This window comes from Sorex araneus, chromosome 1 (assembly GCF_027595985.1).
Source record: "Sorex araneus isolate mSorAra2 chromosome 1, mSorAra2.pri, whole genome shotgun sequence".
Classification (NCBI taxonomy): Eukaryota; Metazoa; Chordata; class Mammalia; order Eulipotyphla; family Soricidae; genus Sorex; species Sorex araneus.
In genome coordinates this window covers 235,862,279-235,888,838 of record NC_073302.1, presented here as the reverse complement: position 1 = coordinate 235,888,838, position 26,560 = coordinate 235,862,279, and the positions used below count along the sequence as shown (strand labels likewise).

General features: G+C 41.1%; 1 protein-coding gene across 2 annotated transcripts in view; it reads right to left on the bottom strand.

Annotated features, from left to right (window-relative positions):
- Positions 1-25,943, bottom strand: part of STARD13 (StAR related lipid transfer domain containing 13) — a 260,589-nt gene extending 234,646 nt beyond the window's left edge. For both annotated transcript variants that reach the window (XM_055137496.1, XM_055137511.1), the window contains exon 1: positions 25,754-25,943. In XM_055137496.1, the coding sequence (XP_054993471.1) occupies positions 25,754-25,877 (124 nt within the window). In that variant the 5' untranslated portion in view covers positions 25,878-25,943. The remainder of the gene's footprint in view (positions 1-25,753) is intronic.
- Positions 25,944-26,560: the final 617 nt, after the last annotated feature.

Here is a 26,560-nt window from a genome sequence, read left to right as displayed (position 1 = left end):
TATTTTTTTTCTTTCTCTTTTTTTTTTTTTTTTTTTTTTTGCTTTTTGGGTCACACCCAGCGATGCTCAGGGGTTACTCCTGGCTCTGCACTCAGGAATTACTCCTGGCAGTGCTCAGGGGACCATATGGGCTGCTGGGAATCGAACCCGGGTCGGCCGCGTGCAAGGCAAACGCCCTACCCGCTATGCTATTGCTCCAGCCCCTTTTTCTTTCTCTTTTTAAGAAGTAAACAGAAAGGCTTCTGAACTATACATCAAAAAGTTAATCTTTTTTTTCTTTTTTTTTTATTTGCTTCTTGAGTAACACCCAGCAATGCACAGGGGTTACTCCTGGCTCTGCACTCAGGAATTACTCCTGGCAGTGCTCAGGGGACCATATGGGATGCTGGGAATCGAACCTGGGTCGGCTGTGCGCAAGGCAAACGCCTTAGCCGCTGTGCTATTGCCCCAGCCCCAAAGTTAGTCTTTATTTTACTTGAGTACTATGTATTGCATGTCAGTGTATCACTGTCATCCCGTTGCTCAACGATTTGCTCTAGTTAGCACCAGTAACATCTCCTCTGTGAGACTTGTTGTTACCGTTTTTGGCATATTGAATATGCCACAGCTAGCTTGCCAGACTCTGCCATTTGGGTGAGATACTCTCGGTAGCTTGCCGGGCTCTCTGAAAGGGGCAGAGGAATTGAACCCAGGTCGGCCGCGTGCTATTACAGCCTTTTGGCTAAGATCAAGTGTAGTGGTTTAGTATAGTCTAGGATTTTAAACTCCTCCCCACAAAACCCTCAAATGTATGTTACTTTGAAGAATTTCAATTTAAATCCCTATTCCCCATTCTATTATGGATTGGATTAAACTATCCAATGTTACAAGTTCCCAAACAGGGAAAGAAGGGAGGTGAGGGGAAGAGCCTCACATATATACTCTGCTTGCTAAACAATCTAAAACATAACTTATGAACTTTAGAAATCCATCACCAGGTTTATAAAGCCTGATGCAATCTCTGTAATCCACAGTTGCAAAGAGAAGTTAGAAGACTGAATTCATTAATTTATGAACAGCACAAAGGAAATTTATCCCCATCTTTCTCTCTTCCAAAAAACACAGGCACTACATTTGAATGAAGTTAAATATTAGAGCTTCCTTTCAAAACAACTCTAAAAATCACAGGATGTATAAGATCATTTTAAATAGGTAAAACAAATAAACAGGAAATCCCCACATCCCCACCTGGCATTATTTTAGCTGTTCCTTATGCTGGGAGCATCCTGAAGAGATTTATCAAAGCAGAACTTTCTTCATTCATCCAAACAACATTTTTGTAAAGTATTAACAAAGAAACCATCAAGGTAAGAGACTAAATTTGTAATGTTATTTCATTTTGATGTGTTTTTAATAAAGTAATGTACACCAGACATAATAAATACCCAGTGAACTGAGCTTCTGACTTTCAACTACTATGGTTTTCTCCCTGTATTATGAGTTTAAGAAAAGGAAAGTTTGCCATATTTAGAGCCAACGATAGGTGATAATGTTGTGTTTTTGAGATGGATCTCACTAATTAAGGGTCTAACAGTTCTGTGGAAAGGATGTTTAGTAGTTCAAGTTCCTAGATCACCCTTGACCCCAGTGTATAGGAAGAAGGACAGAGAAGGAAAGAAATATAGGTGGGGAAGGAAGAATATGAGGAAGGGAAGCAACGGGGGGATGGGGGTCAAGGATCCTGGATAGATCATTTATGTGTAGGAATGGTAGATACACAAACCACAGAGTCAGCAACTCTGAAAACATGAGATCCAAACTACAACAACAAAAACTATAAAATGTGCCTGACAAGATGGCAGGCCAGGGTGTGCCAGGGAACCCGGGAACACTGATGGGACTGGGGCCAGAACACTATTGTCTACAATTCATCTATTAATAATGTTGCAAATCACAGTTCTTGAAAAAATTCAAATTGGTGTTAAAAATTCAAGTTCCAGTTCCCAACCCCTTCATCTGTTCTCAGGAAGGGAGCCCAGATTTTATCAACTGTAAAAGCACTTTTTGGTGATACTTTGTACCTGAGAATTGATAATATGAGTTAGCCTAAATGCCTTCACATAGATTATGTTTTATATTAATTTAAGAATATATTTAAGTCATTTGCCCAAGACGTGATATTTGTGAATGACACTCATTTTACATCTATTCTCCACATAAATAAGGAGTATAGAAATAACTGTGCCAATCTGCTGTGAAAGCCACTTCTGGTTTTAATGCGTGAGCTTGAAGTTAGCCTCAGATATGGAATTTTTGCCTACCACCTACATTTATATGAACTTACTTGCACCACATTAATAAATGAATGCTGATTTCTAGGGCCATTTGCAGTTTTAAAGATAGTAATTTGCATGCTTAGTACACATCAGTAGCCTTAAACACCATAACAACTATAATTTTTCTTAAAAGAAAAGCAAGTCTCGGAAATATATATTTATCTACAATCTGTGCTTTAAGCTTAAAACACATTAGATATGTGATTATAAAAGATGTTACCATTTAAAAAGACTTATTACAGTCAAATATCTGCTGTGTCTCGTAAAGAAACTCTCTTGGAAAATCATTCGCTTTTTAAAAAAACATGGTCTAAAATATTTTCAAAATGCTTTTTGGACACTTTAAATATAATTACTATCTTTGGTTTCTTTTTATAATAAACATGTTATCTCTATAATCACCTTGTTAGTTTTATAAACAAATATCCTGAACTTAAAAGCATGGGAATCCGTCCTTTCAAATATGTAGATAGTGACACTTGTTTACATTGAGAGGCTGACTAGCTTTTGTAAATAGTTAAATCTTTCATAATCAAATGTGGTAAATAAGGTGACTGATTTTCTTTGGAGGTCCCAAATCAAATTAAAATCTGATCAAAAAGACGAGAGATTAATTTCCCCATGTTCTTCATGAGCTGGCAATTTGAGAAGAGTTTTAAGCATTGTTGGAATAAGGGAATCTAATGACAATATCATCTGGCTACAAATACTTTAATATATTTTTCAAAATCTGTTTTGTTTTAATCATGACAAAATATTGGTTTTGTTTCTCATATACTTCCCATCTCTAGGCTTTCTTGAATTAGCACACTTATCTGACTTTGCAGAAACATTTTACTACCATAAAAATTTCATCAATTAATTCTATATTAAGCACAGCTTGGTATAATGATAATAATGTGAACCTTCTACAACTCTGTGTATAAAGTTTAGTTTATTAAACTAAATGTGTGTTACTTTGAAGAATTTCACACACCTATATGGGGCCATCTAACTGAGTGTAGGAGCGAGGAGTTACAAAGTTTTTGTGTTAAAATAAATTCATGATTTATTATTAGTAAATGTCTTACTTGTAAAAATGTTGGGTGGAGAAGACTGGGCCATACCATATGGTGCTCAGGACTGACTTCTGGAAGTACTCAGGGATCAAACTGGTGTTGGCAGCATGCAAAGCAAGCCCCATGCTTCTTGTACTCTGTATACCAACTTCTATAACCAAGTTTGTATTAAAATTCTTCGGGCAAAAGTCAGAGAAATAGTCAAGGATTAAGTTTCTTGCCTTGCATACAGCCGACCCTACCTGAATCTCTGGTACTACATATTGTGACCCCAGCACAGTGTCAGGAGTAGCCTCTGAGCCTCACTAGGTGTGGCCCCAAACCATCTCCCTAACATTTTTTCCCCCTCAGGTGAGAAAGGTGGCAAGCAGAAAAGGTTTAAGAACCCTTGGTATAAAAGAAGGTTCTGGGACATATCACCTAATTCAAATATTTGCTTCATGCTACTCCTAGTTTTTTAAATGCCACCAGGGTTAATTATATTTTAGAATCTAGATGTCTCCATTATAAGTGAAGTTAGTAAGTCTACACCTAATTAGAATGAAATAAAGAAATGCAGCGATGTGCTAAGCACATACTTGGAACTTGGGAAGTACAGCTATTGTGATTTTCCAAGGATGTACATGGTAGGGAGTTGTGGTTTCACAGAGCCTGGAGCAAGTCTTAATCTTTTCAGAAGGTGGAAGAAAAAAGAATAAGAAGAACCAAGTGAAGGGAGAGAAGGGAATTTTTCTCTGGCCATCTCATCAATCTCCCTAATTTAGCTCACAATTATGCTGAGGTCATAAGTTCAGTATTAATATTTCCCACATTCCAAATATGAGATTAGGGTCACAGTAAGATTTCTAAGTGTATTAGTAAGTTATCAGTGGAGGTAGAAATAAAATTCAGCATTGTTTCCAGTTGGGTTCTCCAACAGTTCACTGTCTTTCATATGCAGATAATTTGTTATGCAATGATTTAATTCAATGCTTTTCATAGAGAATGACACAGAGGGCCTGCTTCATGTGTGTTACTTTGTTGTTGCCCTGGTGACATTTGAAGAGCCCTTGGGCATATCTGAGGATTCCAGAGAGCAACTCCATGTGAACAAAAGGAGTAAGTGTTAGAATGCAGCTGTTCCATGGAGTCTCAAGTTGTGTGCCATGAATTAGTACTTTTCTTTTTCCTCTTGCCTTGAATCAGTATCAGAGTTAAAGTAATTCAACTTTCCATAAAGGCTAAGCTTATACATACTCAAAGATTCCAATAATTTTAATAAAACTTTCAAAAATTAGTGACCTAAACATTATATGTACACACATGTATATATACACACACTAAAGTCATAGAATTATATTTATCCTAGAAATTTTTCTGTAAGAAGACACTAATAGTTTTAAGTTGCTTGAAAGAAAGGAAAAACCTTATTCATTTTTGTGTATCTGCATTGGTGTGGAATCTTGCATAAAGTGCTCATCATTGAATTCTTTGCAATAGCATAGTGGGTAAGGCGCTTGCCTTGCACGCAGCCAACCTGGGTTCGATTCCTCCACCCCTCTCAGAGAGCCCGGCAAGCTACCGAAAGTTATCTAGCCCACATGGTTGAGCCTGGCAAGCTACCTGTGGCGTATTCAATATGCCAAAACCAGTAACAGCAAGTCTCACAATAGAGACATTACTGGTGCCCATGCTAGCAAATAGATGAGCAACAGGATGACAGTGACAGTGACAGTGTAAATACAGTTTTCAAGATCCATTCTGATCTTTTTTCAAGAGGTCCTTTTAAAGTCATGTTTCCCCAGAGCCCTCTGGAGAATTGATCAAGAAGTCATTTTAGTTTTATTATGGACACTTATAAATTTAAAATTGTAAACACGGATGGTCATACCAAGGTTTGTTGTAAATAAGTTTTAAGGAAGATGACTGGAAACTGGGAATTCACCAGAACCTCTGTACACTCTGTTGACTCGGTCCAAGTCATCTTTAAGAGTCACAGAAGACCTGACATGCAACACCCATGTGGAAGAAGAGATTCTATTGATTGGAGAACAATATATCTTAGAAAAGTGCTTCAAAAATAAAAATCATGGGGGTATGGTGCCGGCAGCAGTAAACCTGTACCTGTGGGGCAAGTGCATCAGCAGTTTGATGATGCCTTCAGACTTCCAGATACCCCAAAATTGCTGCTGTGCCTTTGGCCAGACCCCAACAACTTGGGGCCAAATTTACCAAAATTAAATGGCTAAAAGTTAGGTATGTAGTAGACACACCCACAAACCACCTCTGGCTCAGCTATATAAGCTCATTTATTGGCCTTATTTCAGAGACCCATAAATCTCCAAAGAGATCAAAAGATGCAGTTAGGACCTGTAGCACATAGGTAGGTGGGAACCTATGACTGAGAGCCCCAGGCTTGCTTGGATCAGGACTTGGCCTTCTCCCCCCAGGTCCCCAGTTTTCCAGAAGCTTGGCAGTCACACTCACAAACCCTGGCATCATGTAATCTCATCAGTGGCCAAGACCCAGAGACTATAAACTAAAGCTCTCAAAAGAGAATGACAGAATTTCCTGGACATTATATTATATCCATAATAAGCAATACAAAACAAATCATCTAGCATTGCCTTTTGGGCAGGTTTGAGTGGTGGTGAGACTGGTGTCGAAATATTGAATGTAAACAAAGTAGAGAGTATGGGGAAAATTGTCTGCCACACAAGCAGGGAAAGGGTTGGAACAGGGAGCGGGGAGAGGAAATACTGGGACTTTGGTGGTGGAAAGTGTGCACTGGTAGGGATGGGTGTTTGATGATTATATGACCAAATCTCAAACATGAAAGCTTTATAGCTGTATCTCACAGTTAATCAACAAAGGGGGGGATAATAATAAAGTTAACATTCAGAATAAGCACTATAGCACTATAGTCCTGTTGTTCATTACTCGAGTGGGCACCAGTAATGTCTTCATTTCGAGACTTGTTACTATTTTTGGCATATTGAATACGCCACGGTAGCTTGCCAGGCTCTGCTGTGCAGACGGGATACTCTCAATAGCTTGCTGGGATCTCCAAGAGGGATGGAGGAATCAAACCCACATTGGCCACGTGAAAGGCAAGCACCCAACCCACTGTGCTATTGCTCCAGTCCTTCATTCAGAATAGAATAAAAAAAAGTAATGTGGAGTTCATGCCCAATTCAATCAACTCAATCAATGTCTGAATATATAGCAGTCCTTGTACATTATTAAAAATTAATAAATAAAAATAAATAAGTTTGGAATGCTTATACCAAACACTGCTAGAGAAAGGAAAATGGATTTACATGTGCATAAAGTTCTAGAATTAGAAAAGATACAGCACAGGAACTCATGGAAAAGACCCACAAGCTCATCCTCTCGCCTCTCTCCACCACTCCAGTCTTTTTCACATTTGTTGTTCTTTTTGACCCTCTTTTTTTTCAGATGCTAGCTTTTTCCCCTCCTGAGAGTGTAATTTCTCTTCTCTAAGACCCAGCTCAGGGATGATTGATCTCATTTGTGAAGGCAGGCTGACCTCACTACCAAACCTATGACCTATCTCTACATCTTATTACTAGTGTATTCTACTAGTGTACTGTAAGTCTTTAAGGGTAAAACTAAGTGACTTTTTCATCCTTTTGTTCTCAGTGCATAGCATAAAAGGGTAACTGGAATGAAATATTGACTTATTAAAATTTTTGAATGAATGAGTAAGTGACGGAACCTAGCTACTTCTTTTCATTTGTGCAAAACAAACAAACAAAACCCAAACAATAACAACAAAACCCCGAAAAGGTCAGAGGTCATTCTCTCCTTCCTTTTAGTAAAATATAGACTTTGTCATTAGCAACTCTATCTTTTTTAGAATGGAAGCATGATAAATTCAGTGTTTAAAGAAGGTCTTTAGAAATTTGATGTGCTTCCACTATTGATGTTCATTGTTTTCATTTCATAAACTAGAGAGATGTTTACACTAAGCTCAGGGGTCACTCCTGGTTGTGTTGGGAAACCTTAATGTGGTCCTGTGGATTGAACCTGGATCGGCTACATACAAGGCAAGTGCCTTACTCTCTGCATTATCTCTCTGGCTCCTTGATTTTCTTTATAGTGAGTTATTTGTAACACTAAGTATTCATTTAGTTTTGTCTCTTCTTCCTCCTATCCCTCCTCCTCCTCCTCTTCTCCTCCTCCTCCTCCTCTTCCTCCTCTTCCTCCTCTTCCTCCTCTTCCTCCTCTTCCTCTTCTTCTTTTCCTTCTTCTTCTCCGACTCCTCCTCAGGCTCTTCCTCCAACTCCTCCTCTGACTCTCCTCCCTCCTCCTCCTCCTTCTCCTCCTTCTCCTCCACCTCCTCTTCCTCCTCCTGTTCCTCCTCCTCCTCCTCCTCTTCTTCTTCCTATTCTTCCTCCTGTTCTTCCTCCTCCTCTTCTTCTTTTTCTTCTTCTCCTTCTCCTTCTTCTTCTTCTCTTTTTTGGGTCATGTTCAGTGATGCCCAGGGGTTACTCCTGACTCTGCACTTAGGAATTACTACTGGCAATACTCCAGGGACCTTATGGGATGCTGTGTATTGGCCATGTACAAGGTAAACCTGCTGTACTAGCACTCCAGCCTAGAGGGTGTTTATCTGTTTGTTTACCACTGACTCTCCAATAGCTGTGACAGTACTGGCATAGCAGGTGTTTAACAAACACTTGTGAAGTACATCAAATAAAGGAACACTTAAGAGTCTTAAAATATGAGTCATTTTATTTGGGGGATTTTATAAAAACCTAATTTCCCTCTTCTAGCTCTACGATTTTTAAAAAAACTGACCAAAGAGAACATTTCCATTTTAAATAGATGAAAAATATCAAATTTTAAATTTTGAGCCCTAATTTTTTAATTCTCCCCACCTAATGTGCTAACAACAGCAGAGTTCATTTACTTTGTCTATAGAATGAAAATGTTCAATTATACCTTGAAAAGAGGCTGAAGGACAGGGACAGGTCGTCTTGCTCAAATTCAGAAACTTCAGCGAGTGCTTGCAGCCATGTCTCCAGACTGTAAACTAAGCTTTTGCTCCATGCTGCTCCAGGAAGGGAAAAGATTCAATTTACAACTTAAATCTCCCTGGACTTAGTTACTTAAATACAGAAATCCTTAACCATGCGGCCGCTACCTCGGCCGCGAGACTTTATATTTCTTCATTCTCCTCAGTGGAAAACTAATTGTCAAATATTTCCCTGTCAATAGGGCTGTACTCTTGGGGGATAAATTCCAACAAGAATAGTGAGTTCTGTGTTGAAACTCCAACAACAATAGTGAGTTTTGTGTTGAAATATGGAATGTAATCAAGGTAAAGAGAAAAGGAAGTGAAATTTATCTGTTATGCAGGGAGGGTGGTTGGGGGGGTGAGGAATGGGAAGTATACTGGCTTTTTTTTTGGTGGTGGAATATGTGCACTGATGAAAGGACGGGTGTTTGAGCATTGTATAACTGAGACATAAACCTGAGAAGTTTGTAACTTTCCACATGGTGATTAAATAAAATTAATTTAAAAAAAAAGAAACTTCACAGGCATGCCAAAATATAAGGGTGAGAAGGGCAGGCAAAGTTTGGAGTTATCAGAGGTGAACTTGGTACTAAAGAGGGAACAACCAGATTCTTTTAATATTTTTCAGTCACCGAGGCAGTGAGTCAGGTGCCAACAAGCACTGATGAAACACCTCTTGTGGGAAAGGCTTTGCTCTTGAATGTACGACTGGATCACCTTTTGCCTCAGGAAGATTATATGCCATCACTTGCTTTGCATGTGTGATGCCCCTAGTTCTGATCCTCAGCGCTGGGTCGGGGTGTGGGACGGAGATTTTGCTAGAGATTAATTTTAGAAACCAGCATTTTGCTATGAGTGGGTGGCCACAAATGAATTCACCTTCAATCCGAGAATTGGTGTGAATTGGAGTGGGGTTCTAATTTCAAACTTAGGCCTCATGAACTAGAATAGGCCGACTGGTGCTCTGAGGTTCAGGCAGCACTGAGAAAAATTAGTGGTAAGGACAAGATCATTCATAAGGCTGTAACATTTCATGGTTTGAGAGTTAAAAGGAAAAAAGGATAGACTGCTTCCTGGAATTTCCTCATAGTATTAACATCTGAATAAATATATTTCTACCAGTTTGGTTTTTGATTCACAAAAGAAGGGAAAAAATTTATACTCTTTAATCTTCAAGAACTAGGTTATTTTGCTATGTGAATCATGTACTAGAGGTGAAAGGTGGTTTTTGTAAAAATATAAGACAACGTTTCTCTATAATAAAATGAAAGAAATCTTGCTGATCAAAGTAAGAACCAGAATGAATCTATCAAAAGAATGAAATGTAAAAGCGGGAACTTGAAGCCATATGAGGACACTTTTTGCACCCGCCTTTACTAGCCTTGTGGGTTGCAACCAATTTCCTTCACTTATCCCAGCTTTGATACTGGGTTCATAGAGGGCCAGAGAGAGTAGGATGCTTGCCTTACATGAGACTGACCTGGGTTCTATCGCTGGCTTCCCATATGGTCCCCTGAGCCCCACCAGGAGTGATCCCTGAACACAGAACCAGGACTAAGACCTCAGCATCGGTGGGTGTGACTCAATCCCCTGCCCCCCAATAGGGCTCAATGAGCCCAAGGGAGTAAGGTTCTTGCTTTGCATAAAGTTTACTTCCCCAGCATTGCATAGGATTCCCCAGTACTGCCAGAAGTGATCCCTGAGCACATCAGGAGTAAACCCTGAAGTAATGACGCTAAATTCGTTTAAATGAGTACGATGGTCATTTGCTATGATGGATCACAGGATAACATAAAAAAGCACTGATCAAAGGCCTGAGCCACAAAGTCCTCAGTCCCATTTTTCGCTCACACTCCCTACCCCCTAACCAAGGGGCACTCCAAAATGGAAGGGAAAATCACTGTCAGGCGGAAGCACTAGCAAGCAAATCACAAAAAAATTGAGTCAATCATTGAGAATGGGGAGCATTTAGTTAAGCAGAAAGGAGATAAGACTCTTAGAGCAGGAAGACATTGCACAGCACATGGCACGGAGCCTGAAACAACTAGGAGACTTCAGAACCGCTTCCAGTCACTGGTGGGAGGACAGTACCTGGCAAACTATAAACAAACAACATCACCTAGGAGGCTTGTTAAAAACACTACTCAGTACACACACACACACACACACACACACACACACACTCTCTCTCACTCACTCACTAACTCACTCATATACACTGCTACCTTGAGGTAACTTTGAATCATTGAGTCTAATGAGGAGTCCAGAAATCTGAATTTTAAGGCTTTTCCACTGGTTTTTGATGTTCAATCGTGTTGGGGAGCCATGGGTTTAGATGCCAGATAAACAAAAAACAGATATTCTGAGCACATGTTCTAGGGCCGAGGTCATGCTGGGGAGCAGCAGGGAGGCCAGAAAGAGGCCTGGATTTAAACACCCCTCTGGCACTCACGGGCTCCAGGTCCCTGTGCAGCCACACCCTTTTGCTTATCATCATTGTCCTCATTAAGGAAGTTGAGCCCAGAACACTAACCCCAAAGAACTTCATGAAACCCCAAAGGACTTTATGAAAACCTCTCGACTCAAGGCCAGTTATAGCACAGAGGTAGGGCGTTTGCCTTGCACGCAGCCGACCCAGGTTCGATTCCTTCTCCCCTCTCAAAGAACCCGGCAAGCTACTGCGAGTATCTCACCCACCCAGCAGAGCCTGGCAAGCTAGCCATGGTGTATTTGATATGCCAAAAATAGTAACAATTCTCACAATGGAGATGTTACTGGTGCCTGCTTGAGGAAATCGATGGGCAATGGGATGACAATGATACAGTGATAAAGTACTGCGTAAGTATTCAAGATCATCATTCATTGTCATCATCATCCTCTTCATCATTACCAGGAGGGCCTTGGAATGCCAGAATGCTAGGATAACTTCCACAGGACATTCCCTGTGGCATCAGTGGGATAGGGCTCTGGCAAAGATAACATTCTGTCACTATGACCTCTGTAAGCTCTTTTGTAAATGCCAAACTGTGAGTATAAAGAGGGTCCAGGAGTCCCCAGACTCTCATTGGTCCTGTCAGGTCAATTCTGCCATTATCACACATTTGCATAGATGCAAGTAGTATGCCACTCCAACAAATTACTTGATCTTTTCAAACATTGGGTTCCTCATCCATGTAGTGAGGAGAGTAACAATATCGGGATGCACCACACAAAACAGTGAAAGTTGTGTCCTACAACAGAACAAATGGCCAAAGACCATGGAGGTTCAATTTCAGCCTAAGTAAACTCACAAATTAGGGACATGCATCTTCCCAGATGAGGAACTGTTTAATTGCTTTATAACTGATGTGTCCAAAGAGGAAGATTTTAAACAATAGCAAGCCACTGTACGTTCTAATAGTAACACTGGTGATAATTGCCCGAAAGTCTAGGCATCAAAAGAGAAAACACATGAAGTTCCTAGCACAAGTCTATATTACTATAGAGTAATGTAGGGCAACAGTTAATATTAAAATTAACATAATCAATTCACTCAACAAGCATTTACTATATACCTGCTGTATCCCAGCTACCATGCTGAGACAACTGGACTATGCAGGGTAAAGAAGACATTATCCTTTTCATCAAGGTGCTTGCAGTTTTGAGACAAATTGAGACACAGAATAAAATCGCTGTATTTGAGTATTGATACGGGAAACTTTTTCCAGAATAATGGTTAGAGCTTGAATTTCTGGTTCCTGTTAATTGGGTTGTTAAGGTTTAATTCACTTCTATGGATTTCTTATCTCGAAGGAAAAATGTGTTAGAGCTTCTGGATAAAACTGTTTACACATCTAATACTTCTTGCGGGTTCAGAGCCAAGCACACATAATGTATTTACCAAGACATCATCATCACTTGATTCTCCTGCAGACCACCCACTGTGCCCACCGTGGTGCCAGGGCCTCTGTCAGGCTGGTCTGCTCTCTATAACATGGCCCAGACTGACGATGAATAGGATTAGTTCTAAGCAAATGCATTTCATTTTGCCTCGAAAGAGCAATGAAAAACACATATGCACTTTTTTTTTTTTTTTTTTTTTGCTTTTTGGATCACACCCGGCGATGCACAGGGGTTACTCCTGGCTCTGCACTCAGGAATTACCCCTGGCAGTGCTCAGGGGACCATATGGGATGCTGGGAATCGAACCCGGGTCGGCTGCATGCAAGGCAAATGCCCTACCCACTGTGCTATTGCTCCAGCCCCCCATATGCACTTTTTAAAAAATCCAGTTATGAACAAATACATTGCCTTGAACAATAAACCTAACATTCAAAGAACAAATACTGTCCCCCACTCCCAATCATTAAAAAGGAGCCTCTGAGATATAGCTTCTATTGGCAAAGGAGGAGTTAACCTATGTGACTTTATGAGACTGGCCTCCTGTCAGCTTCAGTGTTCTTCCCAGCCATAGATGAAGATAATGACAAAATTAAATGCAGGCAGATATGTGAAGTAAGTCCCTAGTGATAAATGATAGGTTTTATTACTACCTCTCCTAATTTCCTTTTCTAAGAAAGTAGCCTTAGTGAAAACTTCATAGGAAATAACTGTAATGGCTTTAATATGAGTGGCTTAATGCATTAACCTATTATGAGTATTGCAAACAAAATTTTAATTAAGATGCAGCCTAATTAAGAAATTTCCAAAACGGAGATCTGAAAATCGAGCGTACTGAGTGTTGTAATTTGTCCCAAACTCCTATTATGCCTGGATACTTAAAAATACTAATTAAAATATTCATTTCAATATATGTAATAACTAAAATACAATCATTTAAAATATGTAAACACCAAGGGCAATGTTATTGGCTTAATAAATCATAATGATACTGTCAGAATCAATAAGCAATAAAATAAAACAAACACACTTTCTCTCTTGGCCGTTAACCTTACCCAATCCAGGAGTGCATAGCAAATAATTATAAACTATAAATGTTCAAGGGGAGCCTTCCAAGATCCCTCTTGGATCCTATGATTTTACACATCACTTTTTCCTTACCTTTACAATACCAAGTCATCAATGATGGTGACCTCATAAATCAAGTCATGATTCTGTAAGAGAGGAGCTTTCCCTGAATGTAATACCAGCTATATCATCTGCCCATTCTAGTACAAAATAAAGCTTGTGTCCTCCCATTGACAATTACTAATGATTGAGCATTACCAGGATTCTTCTGATCATGGAGCCCTCCTCTTTGTGGTATAAGAACTGCTGAGATTCTATAGGTATTTGCAAGTCCTCAACTACCAGTTACTCTCCTAATTCTGAAAGATGTAGTTCCAGTATGAGTCCTAAGTTGCTCTTGTTGATGGAGGCTAAGTAACCAAAGTATGAGGAATAACACTGGCAGGTATTCTGGGGTGTGTGACTGGGCTTTTACCTTTTATTTTGACAATCAGAACATTCAATAAAATACATGTAGAGAGAGAACCAAAAGACTTAGAGCATTACGTTTCTTTTAGATGCATAGTGAAATTATAAAGATTCAGTGATTGTTAAATCTAAAGGAGAACTTATAGATTTTCTCGCCCTACTTCTCTCATTTTAATTAGGTCTTTATCAAATTCCATTTCGGTCAAGGCATGAGAATAAATTCATAGCTGCAGAGCTCTAAAGATAATAATGATTTTGATGAGCTAGCCATAATTGATACTTCAGAAAGACAGACAAAATAATAAATGACCATTCCATAACACTAATGAATTTATATAAGGTGCTGCCAACTATGCATACAATATATGTACATTTAATGTTTTACTGTAGTCAGAGCAAAGGGAGTGAAGTTAATGTCTCAGTACTTGAAAGTACTGGAATATGGGATCTAGAATGGGTTCAAAAGATAAGAGAACTGGCAAAACAATTTAGGTATAAAAAGGATAGGAGGTTTAAGTCCAAAGCTAAAAGTTTCTGTTTAATAGTAAATAAATAACTTCTTTGTTCTATTTTTCTTTTAAATTAATTCATCACTGTCACTGTATCACTGTCATCTCATTGCTCATCGATTTGCTCGAGCAGGCACCAATAACAACTCCATTGTGAGACTTGTTACTGTTTTTGGCATATCGAATAGGCCACGGTAGCTTTCCAGGTTCTGCTGTGCGGGCGAGATACTCTCAGTAGATTGCTGTGCTCTCCAAGAGGGACGGAGGAATCGAACCCAGGTCGGCTGCATGCAAGGCAAATGCCCTACCCACTGTGCTATCATTCCAGCTCAAAAATTAATTCACTATTAATTAATGAATATATTCATTACTGAGGGCCAGACACTACAAAAGTGCTTTGATAATACTGACTCACTCAATTCTCATAACAGCCTTATGAGGTAAGTATAAAGCTTACCCTCCTTTTGAAAAGTGATGAAACTGAAGAACACTGATATTAGTTATCTTGTCCCTGGACCCATTGTGTAAGTGGTAGAAGCAGGATTCAAATCATCTAGTCTTGGCTCCAGTCGCTGCTCCTAACCACTGGCTCATGAGGCCATGCCAGCAGTCTTCCATCAAGCCCAAACACCACCAACTCCACCCTCCACTACATGGTTGTATGCACCAAAAGTAAAATGAATGCATTTGTAACACAGGGAACGTATGCTGCTCCCATCACTGTAGCCATAGCTGTAGCAAATATTTATATCAACACTGTGCCTGTGTGATAGTAATTTCACAGATGTTAATCACCACTACATAGTTGTGATTTTATTCATGTTGATGTCACAATTAGCTTCCATCCCTTTTCTTTTATTATAGTGCACCTTGAAAAGGTTAGAGGGCACTTTTTCCTTTGTCATTATTGCTTTGATCTACTTTTAAGGACTTGATATCAAACACTGAACAAGAGAAGCGTTTCTTCTTTCTTTCTGGAAAGAATAAATCTGCCTATAAAACAATAGTTTGATATATGGAAAGACTCTGTTGCCTTATTTTCATTCTAATGGTCCTATTTTATGTCAAGAGCCTATTAAAATCTTATCTTTGGATCAAAAGTAATGTATGAAGATAATCATCAGAGAGATGCAGATCAAAACAACTTTGAGATACCACCTCACACCACAGAGACTAGCACACATCCAAAAGAACAAAAGCAACCGCTGTTGGAGAGGATGTGGGGAGAAAGGGACCCTTCTTCACTGCTGGTGGGAATGCCGACTGGTTCAGCCCTTCTGGAAAACAATATGGACGACTCTCAAAAAATTAGATATTGAATTCCCATTTGACCCAGCAATACCACTGCTGGGAATATATCCCAGAGAGGCAAAAAAGTACAATCGAAACAACATCTGCACATGTATGTTCATCGCAGCACTGTTTACAATAGCCAGAATCTGGAAAAAACCCGAATGCCCCAGAACGGATGACTGGTTGAGGAAACTTTGGTACATCTATACAATGGAATACTATGCAGCTGTTAGAAAAAAGGAGGTCAAGAATTTTGTAGTCAAGTGGATGGGCATGAAAAGTTTCATGCTGAGTGAAATGAGTCAGAAAGAGAGAGACAGACATAGAAAGATTGCACTCATCTATGGTATATAGAATAACAGAGTGGGAGACTAACACCCAAGAACTGTAGAAATAAGTACCAGGAGGTTGACTCCATGGCTTCGAGGCTGGCCTCACGTTCCGGGGAAAGGTCAACTCAGAGAAGCGATCACCAACTACATTGTAGTCGAAGGCCATGTGGGGGAAGGGAGTTGCGGGCTGAATGAGGGCTAGAGACTGAGCACAGCGGCCACTCAACACCTTTATTGCAAACCACAACAGCTAATTAGAGAGAGAAAACAGAAGGGAATGCCTTGCCACAGTGTCAGGGTGGGGTGGGGGGGAGATGGGATTGGGGAGGGTGGGAGGGACACTGGGTTTACGGGTGGTGGAGAATGGGCACTGGTGAAGGGATGGGTTCCAAACTTTGTATGAGGGAAGTATAAGCACAAAAGTGTATAAATCTGTAACTGTACCCTCACGGTGATTCTCTAATTAAAAATAAATAAATTTAAAAAAAAAATAAAAAAAAAATAAAAAGAAATCTTCCCATAAAAAAAAAAAAAGTAATGTATGATTTATTTCCCAGACCATGGAACAGTACAACACTTCACTGTCATTTAAGACTTCTGTGATTAACGCATCTCACCAACAGGGAAAAGAAGGAATCACAACTGTATCATTCTGGGATAGTCATTGTCACAATCCATGGAGAGGTATGTTGTCACACATACTGTGACACTTCCCAGAAAGTCAAAGATATGCACCTTTAGGTAATTATTTCTTTTCCTTTTCTAAATTTTGGACCACACCAAGCATAACTTAGAGCTTACTCCTATCTCTGTGCTCGGGGGTCACTCTATATTGCCCCCTTCAATCAACCTTAGGGGGCAATATAGAGTACCTGGGATCAAACCCAAGTCAGTTGCTTGCAAGGCAAATGCCCTATTCACTAAATTATCTCTATAGCCACGTTTAGGTCATAATTTCAATGGGATATATTAAATTCTAATGGAAGACACATTCAAATATCATTTAAGGGATATGAGAATGTTTCTTTATCCAGACAGAGAGAATAAGAAGCATATGGTGAGACTTTTCCCACGTGAAGTCATTGCAGTTTTGTAAGTTTGCACAAATATTTTTATTTTCACTGAATTTCCTACATAGGAAGAAGAAAGAAGAGGTACATAATAGACACAGTATACCATGATGGAATACACACACAAAATAACAGAATCATAAGATTTGAAAAGTTGTAGTTCAGATAAAATGTTATGAAGGAAATATTCTGCTTGAGAATATAAAATGGATTGACAGAGCAGAACTACAAACACAATATTGTGTAGTCATGGTACATTCTATACCATCTTTTGCAATTTCTGGAAGCTAGTTCTATTCCTGGTTAGAGAAATGAGTTAAGTGATTTGAGCAACATAATAAAATTTGTGTGCTTTGCCAGGATAAAACCACAGTACTGAATTAATATCCTGCACTACAGTCCCAATATGCTTTGACAAGGATGCTATTTCATGGCTCAATAAATACTTATTGACTGCCTTCAAACATGACAAAAAATGTTTGTTCTTCAAATCATGTGTTTTTGGACAAAATATTGAAAGAGTCTAAAATCAGTCCGAAGCTGTTGTACACATTTCAAACCACTTTTTACCCCTTTATTTTGCAGTATCAGTAAAGTTACACATGGATAGAATAGAATTATGCGGTCAGATTAATCCAAGAAGCTTCTAAGACTCTAATAAAAATTTTCTTTGTAAGTCATCTTGCTTCTTAGCATAAGAGTTTAAAAGGAAGTTTATAGGGCGGAAGGGATAGTACAGTAGGTAGGATGTTTCCCTTGCCCACGGCTGACCCAAGTTAAATCCACAGAGCACCCCTATGGTTCCCTGAGTCTGCCAGAAGTGATTTCCCCAAAGAACCAGGAGTAAGCCTTGCACACCATCAGTGTGACCCAAAATCTGAAAGAGAGAAAAAAATAAAAGAAAGAGTATATTTCATTAGATAAGAATTCCATCTCTAAATGTTCAAGTTATATTTCACAAAAATGCAGTAGATGGTTGGTCTTCTCAAGAATTTCAGCCAAGAAGTGAGCTTATCTCGAATATTCAGAGCAATTAATTAACATAGCTTTCTCTTGGCTCCAGTTTCAGGAGCAAATTGTGTTACCACCTAGAGTTGGCCAGCATACTGCAGATAAATTAGCCTAGAGAGGCAGAGAGTTTGTTTCTCTCCCTATAAACATGAAGTATTAACCTTGATTATCTATCTTTCCTTTGGGGGGGGGGAGGGACTATACCTGGCAGTGCACAAGGTTCTAACCTAGGTAAGATTCCTGTAAGGCAAGGGCCTTACCAATCCAATTATACTCTCTCTGGTCCCTTGATTATCTATTTTCCTTTGAGAAATCTTCCTTCAATCAACCTTATTATGTCTAAACCATAACTGATAAGTCAATGAATAGACGTAATATTGGAAAACTAAACATAGACTTTCTCCTATGCTAAGCATTGTTTTATTAAACTGCTCCCAGAAATCATGACATTGGAGTAGTCACTTTCTTTTTTTTTATTATTATTTATTTATTTATTTATTTTTTAATTAGTGAATCACCGTGAGGGTACAGTTACAGATTTATACATTTTTGTGCTCATGTTTCCCCCATACAAATTTCGAGAACCCATCCCTTCACCAGTGTCCATTCTCCACCACCAGTAAACCCAGCATCCCGCCCACCCTCCCCAGTCCCGTCTCTCCCCACCCCAAACTGCCACTATGGCAGGGTATTCCCTTTCATTCTCTCTCTCTGATTAGGTTGTGGTTTGCAAAAAAGGTGTTGAGCGGCCATTGTGTTTAGTCTACATTTGGCACGTGTCACCCCTCCCCCGCATGACCTCCGACCACATTTTACTTGGTGTTTCCTTGGAGAAGTCACTTTCATATAAAGTTCTCACCCCATTATATGTAGGGCCAACAAGTTGTAGTAACCACTGAAATAGGCTTGCTAAAACTTTTATTGGATAACTATAGTATTATTATTATTACTATTTGTTTTGGGAAACACCTCCTGTACTCAGAACTTACAACTGGTTCTGTGCCCAGAGCTGATTCCTGGGGTGCTCAGGGGCTATATGGGTGCTGGATTTGCCTCACATAGCAAATCTGGATTTGCCACATGCAAGGCCTTACCCACTGTACTATCTCTCAGGCTCCTTATTTATTTATCTATTTGTCTATTTATTTATTTAATGAATGCAATAAATGAGAATTCTTTCCTGCAAAGTTAATTTAAAACTATTCTAATTACTTTACAATACAATTTCTAAATTTCAAAAGTGTATTTTGTTAGCAAAACTGAATTTTATGATTATTTATCAGTTATCTGGTATAAATATATCACAAAAGATTATTTGATATAGCGCTACTTTTGTTCTTCTCTAAGAATGGTGAGTTAAGGGTTACAGGAGGGCTGGAGTGATAGTACAGTGGGTAATGTATTTGCCTTGCATATGACTGACCTGGGTTTGATCCCTGGCATCCCACATGGTCCCCTGAGCACCACCAGGAGTAATTACTGAGTGCAGGAGCCAGGACTTAACCCCATAGGAAGTAAGGCCTTGCCTTGTATGTGGCAACCATGATTCTGTCACCAAGTACCACCAGTGATCCTTGAGCAGACACAAAGCCAGGATTCAGACCTGGCCACTGCCAGGTGTGGCTGAAGATCCACCTGCCCCCCCCACAAACTTCCTGCCCCCCCACAAACCAAGTAATGTTGAGCTATGAAAAGCATGACTACTTTTTATACTCCAAAAAAAGTAACACATAAAAATATGCATATAGTCCATATCTAGATGTTGTGCTCTAGATAAATATCTGTTCATTCTCAATAGCAATCGTGTCAATAACTCCCAGATTTCTATCTCTTGTTTCAGGTTTTCTCTCAAATCTATATCGGCTATCTAATTCTTTGACTTACACTTTTTAGAGGTGTAGTAGGCTTCTTTGGCCCAACTTGGTCAAATAATTATTTTTCCCTATTTACCCCCTTTCTAACCTCTACAGGTAAATCTTCCATATCCCTACTGGAACTCAGATTACAAACTTAGGCTAAGGGGGTCCTTATCTCCTTTTGCTCCACTGTCAAAGTCCAATCTGTTAGCACTTGTGTCTCTATTTTCAAGACATACTCAAAATCGGTCCCTTTCTCTCCATTTCTCTATCACTATCACTGTAATCTATGTCACCACTTGTATTAACCTGAATACTCTAGCAGAGATTTATTCAGGTCCTGTCACTACTCTGCTTAAACTCCTTTGCTTATTACGACACATACTATCAAATCCAAACTTCTTGCCCTAGCAACAAGTCTCAACTTGATCTGATAGCCTGACCCTACCCATACTATCTCTGACATTCTCTCCTTCCACCTACTCCTACAAGCCTTTTTTTATTTTGCTCCAGGCACAGGGTTTTTCCCCCCCTCTTCCTGTCCCTCTAAAATGATAAGCTCATTTCAACCTCCCTAGAGCCAAACTTTTTTAGAGCCTTAGGATATGACCTTGTACTTGACACAGACTTCTGAGGGATACCATATGGCAGTTAATGTAAGTCAGTGGTTCTTAATCAGGACTACATATTAGAACCATCTGAGTAGCTTTAAAATCTATTGAGCCTGAGGTCAGATCTGAACAGAACCAGAATCTCTGGGAAGGTGCCAGAGCATTCTTATTTCTGAAAGGATCTAGATGATTCCATGTGCAGTGAAGGTTAAGAACCCTGATATGTTCTTCTTCTCGGATGTTTTACTTTATATATTTGCTTGCCTGTGATTCTGTGCTGTTGTTAATATGAATCCCATCTAAATGTGTATCCTTTTTCAAGAGAAGTTAAAAACAGAACAAAACTAACACATACAACTCTGACTTAGCAGGACAGCCTATTCTTTAAAGTTATTTTTTAAAGTGGAAGTACTGATATAAAATGCAAAAAGAGGTTCAGCTAGGATCATCACTATATTACAGAAAACAGTTAGATTAATCAGGAACTTTTTATGGCCTGTGATCTATTCTTGATCCTATTCTGCATTAAAGTTCCAATCTCATGTTTACATCACATCACAGGATGCTACTGTTGACTTTGCGAATGGATGAGCCTGTTTTAACATGACAAGAACTCACTAAAATTTTGTGGAATTAGCGTTTCTAATGAAACTCAAACTTTTCAGTGTTTTAAGTTAGTTTATTCTTGGCAGCAATATAACTTCCTGTGTCTAAGAGAAATGACTTACAATGAGACTATAAAAGAGATCAAAAGACTTGGACATCAATTAGTTCACAAGCTACCTAAATATTGTTATGTGAGTATGAAAGAATCAAACATATGGATTAAATTTCCATTAAAATAGAGGAGGGATTTAAAATAAAGGAGCCTAAAACTTCAAAAACTCATTTGGATTTTCTCAGATCTTAACATTTTAAAAGTAGTTCAAGCTGCTTACAAACACTGAGAACCAAAGGATATGCTTCTGCCTAAAAAATGTAATGTTATAAAAGCTAAAAATTGTTTGTGGCTAGGAACATGGCTCAGTGGCTAGGAACATGGCTCAGTGGCTTAAGGTTCTTGCTTGGCAAGTGTAAGGTCATGAGTTCAAATCCCGATGCTGCCATATGTGCTGAGGTATTCAGGATATACCTGCCTTTGTAATCTCTGGCAAAAAGGGTCCTGAAAGTGGTAGTTTCAAATACCTTCCTGGAAAATGCAAGGTCTCTATCAACTGCACAGCTGCCCTTACGTGCTGACATAATCCTGCCAATTCTGCCAGTAAAGATTCTTAGAGTGAAAAGGTCTGGAAGAGGTCTCAGTGGTTCGGACAGCACTCAGATCAAGCCTCAGGTCCTGAACTTAACCCTGATCCAACAGGAACCTGATCACCCCACATTCTGGGGTCCCCAGTATGGGAATTTTTTTCAACCCCCTCCTTTTTTTTTCTTACTGACTTTTTGTGCCACACCTGGTGGTGATTACTCCTGGCAGGGGGCAGGGGTCTATATAGGGTGCCTGGGACTGAGCTTGGATCAGACACATGCAAGGCAAGTGTTTTATCCACCAAATTATTGCGCAGTCCCTATAAATAGTGACTGATTTGGGAGTAGAAGGAACCAAAAGAACCTTCAACTGACCCACACTGAAGGAACCTACTGTGTGCCTTTAGCTTGATGTCAGTGGCTCATTATTGTCGACTGTGCTGGTACTGTCAGTGAGGGGGCTGCAACGCAGGGCAGGCCAGACGGGCTGGAGAGCATGTGAATGGCTATCTGTCCGCTGTAAAACTGTACGTTCATACCCAAACTAGCCCAATAGATGACTGGTGGATAAACTGTTTTTGGTGCACTGGCTATCACTGTCACTCCAGGAAAAAAAGGGAGCATTTTTTTCCTCCAATTAATTTGGTTACAAACAAACTACAACCACCAAACTTTAAAATGTGACTGTCAAAGCGGCAGGCTAGGGCCAGGTGGGGCAAGACGGAACTTGGGAACACTGGCAGAGGGAAGGAGACACTGGCGGTGGGATTTAGAACATTATGTGTCTAAACCTGAATGATCAATAACCTTGTAAATCTGTTCTTTAGTGAACTTATTTTGTAAAAAATAACAAAACCCTGCAAATATCAGCAAGCCAAGTGTTAAAGAAGGATCAGGAGGTACAGACATTTTCATAAAGCCATGGAGGAGGCAATGTGGTATAACTGCCTGGAACGCTAACTTTGTCATCTTGGGAGAAAACAAATATAAACACATTATTGCAATAATCTGTATTGAAGTGACAGGTGAGAAAAACTCCTGTTCACATATCTTAGGATAGTCTCAGAAAATGATTAAGTATGCATTGGTCAACGTGTCAATCTGATGAAAAATGGCAACTACTGTAGAAATGGAAAGTAGTAAAAGAGTTCCCACATTTATAAATTCTTCTTTAACTCGTTTTAGCATTTGTCTGAAAAGAACGTATTTGATCATCTATCTTACACTTCCATTGGCTTCATTATTTGTGTCACTGTGACATGTTAATAAATCATTTTAGGCACTGGAGAGATGGTACAGTGGGTAGGACACTTGCTGTGCATGTAGCTATCCTGGGTTTGATCCCTAGCATCCAATATAGTCCCCTTTGCCCCACCAAGAATGATTCCTGAGTGCAGTACCAGGGATTAGTTCTGATTACCACTGGGTGTGGCCCCAAAATAAAAAATATTTTAATCTGATATTTTCCCAAATATCCTCTCCTTCCTTTTAAATATGGTCCGGTGTTATAGAAATACACAGGCTTCTTAAAAACAACTCTTTTGCTTGTATTTCTGTTTCTTGCAGGAAAAGCTTTCAAGCAAAGAAATGAGTGAGTTAAAATAAGGATTTCCTTCCTAAGTATAAAAAAAGAAAAAGAAAGAACCAAATACTTTCACAATGCTCTAGACAGCAAACAAATTCATTATAAAGTACTTTAAACACTGTTCTATTGACCAAGAGTACTAAGCAGAAACGTTTAGGGAAAGTAGGAAGTTCCAACACAAAACTTTTATTCAATAGAAAAAGACTTTTAAAAAGCAAATAGGCTCATATCAGTTTTTGGTGAAACATATGCTTTGTGAGGTTACATTCATATAGTTAGTTATTCTGATATTGTGAACTGAACCATATAAAGAACACTTTTACAAATGAAGAACTCTTTCACCTAGAATTGATGCCAACATTAATAACTTAAGTATTTCAGTGTCCCATGGCCAAAGTTCTGTATTTTAGCTACCTTAGCAAGAAAACCCAAGAAAATCAATTTGCATCTAAAAGCGCCTTCATGGAGTTGGCTTGGTTTTGTGGCAAGCATCCCAGCCTGCTTAGAGAAGCAGAACTTGAAGGCTGCTTTATAGGGGATTGTTAGGTCCCAGTTGAATAACCTGTTGGCATTTACTGTGAACAGGGTGGTAAGCAGATTATAGGTAAGCAGATATTAATATTCTGATTGAACATTTTGAAACCTCATACCACTATTTCAAAAAACAATTGTATGTTCTGTGACAACTCTTATACTTACTATGATGAAGCCATTTTGGCATTCTTTTTTTATATATTCATAACCATAATATCTCTCCAACTAGTTTCTTTCCCAGAGTCAACACTTTACCCCTCCATCTTAACTGAACTGCCGTGTCTAAAATTCATGTGAATTGATTATTTTCCTGGGCAACCCTACTAGTTTTAAATCTTTACATTCCACTCCCTTCCTTTCCAGATCTCCTTTGGAGAAAGACAGGACTGCAGTCATCTTTGGCCCCAGCTTCTATAAAAACCCAGCACAGTCTTGGCAGCCCTCCTGGAAAGACTTCTTGTTTCCTGAGGATCCATTGATTTAACAAACTTAACAAACTTAAATAGCAGAAGCTAACAGAAGACGTTGCAGTAAGCTTTCTGCAGTTATGAAGCAATGGATTTGCTAGACTGCAAAAAATTTTCTAACACCATCCATTTAGCATGATAATAGAAAAGTTATTCTTTGTTATTGATTGAGGCCTGTACTCTACATACATATCTTTAGGAATGAACACTCTGACCTCCTGGGTTACCACAAGTCAATTCCAGGCTCAGAGTGAAGTCTATTTTTCTTTCCCCTTGGGTGCTTACCAGAAGGCCTCCTGTGTCAGAGAGCAAATATGGAATGGATATTTCATGCCAACTACACTCTGCTTTGCAATCATCTATAACCCTTGCTTCCAATTGGGCCAGTTAAGTTGATAAGGGGCTCATGAGTAAGAAGACACAGCCCCTGGGCATATCATGTCCAAGGCGATCTAGGTCTACCCTAGATGTGGCTGCGTGCATGCTTGCAGAGGCCACAACCTCCTGCAAATTACTTTTACACTCCTGCAATCAGGAAAAGGGAAGCCCGGAGAAGGTGAAATTTCCCATCTCACCAGTGGCAACCTTTTTTTCTGCCCAGACTTTTCTTCTCTAGAACTCCCTAGGCTAGTTTGTGGCCGGTGACTAACAAGGAGCTACCCCAAAGTCACCTCAGAGGTCCATCTAACTTTTCTTGATCACACAAACCAAAACATCTTCCGTAGCTGGCGCTCAGGGAGACTGAGGATCCTGCAAGAACGCCAAGCAGTAGGGGCTCTGGTCCACTGGGGCGTGTAGGACGTGGTGACTAATCAGACCCGACCTCCGAACTGGGGGGCTCTGAGGAGGCTCAGACCCCCACGGCTTCTGAGGTCCCAGCAGAGAGAGGTTCCCGGGAGCACACACATCAGTGAAGGCCAGACCTTGGAGGCTGGGGGAGGCGCCAGGGTTCTCAAGGACCCCCCTTGGCTGTGAGTCAAGATCTCTCCTCCTCTCTCTTTCTGGGCAGTGGATTCCGAGAGAGGCCCCTCTGTTGCAGTCCTAAAGCGAGCAGAGTCCGATCCCCGGCAGGACCCAAGCTGCCCGGCAGTTTGCTGCAGCTCCTGCCCCGCGTCCTTGCATTATGCTCCCCTATCTCCCGTCGACTACAGGACTTTGCTGGTGCTCCCGGGTCGACACTCTGCCTCCCCCACACGCCAGGGACCGCGTGGAAAAAGGAGAGTCGGGACCCAGCAGCCCCGGTGGGGGACTCCGGAGCGGGGACCCCATTCATTGACCGGGCTGGGTGGACGGCTGCGCGGCAGAGACCCCCCCCCCCTCCCCAGGGGAGCGACCCTTCCCCGCCCGCCGCAGGAGCCCCGCCAGGTAGCCCCAGCCCGCGCGCGGCGCCCGCGCGAGCTGTCAGCGCCCGGGTCCCCGCGTCACCGACCTGCCAGCCGTCTCTCCCGGACGTTTCTCCACAGCCGATCCCAGGCTCGGGCCGTGGAGTCGCGCAAGTGCTCGCTGATGGAGCGGCGGAGCGGCGTGGGCGCCGGCTCCCGGGGGCCGCTCATCGCCGCGGCTCGCGCGTGGCCCGCGCCGCTCGCTCCCGGCCACGCCGGCCGCCAGGCGTGGCCGCCCGCGGGGGGCCCGGGACCCGCTGCGGCCGCCGCATGGCTCCGCCGCCCTGGCGCGCTGGGGGCTGGGGCGCGGGCCGGGCACCTCTGCGCCGTCGGCTCGGCGGCCTCCCTGCCCCGCGGCCCGCCTCCCGCCCCGCGCGCCCCGCCCGCGCGCCCCGGCCCCCCGCGAGCCCCGACGGCCCCGCGCCCGCTCCCGCCGCCCCCGCCGCCCGGCCGCCGGGCCTTCCGCTCCCCCGGCCCGCTCCCCGACACCCGGGGCTCCCGAGACTCACTTTCCCGTCTGGGAAGTCCCAGTCGCCACCGCCCGCCGAACAGTCGCGGCCGCAAAACGTTCGCCTCTGCCCCTGCTAAGTGCCCGGACGACTCGGGATCGTTTTCCCCGATCTGGCGGCTGAGCTGGGCTGACACTCTCGTGCGGGACCTTACTGGAGCTCTTCGGGTCTTTCTGTGCATCCCCCCGCCAATCATGCAAAGAGTTTTTGACTACGCTCTACAGTTATACTAAAACGGACCCCAGAGTCAAAAATCTGTCCACGGCACGGCCATGGTGTAAAAGGAAACTAACTTTGTCAGTATTAAGGTCAGGGCAGGAGAAACACATAAAACGGGGGTATAGA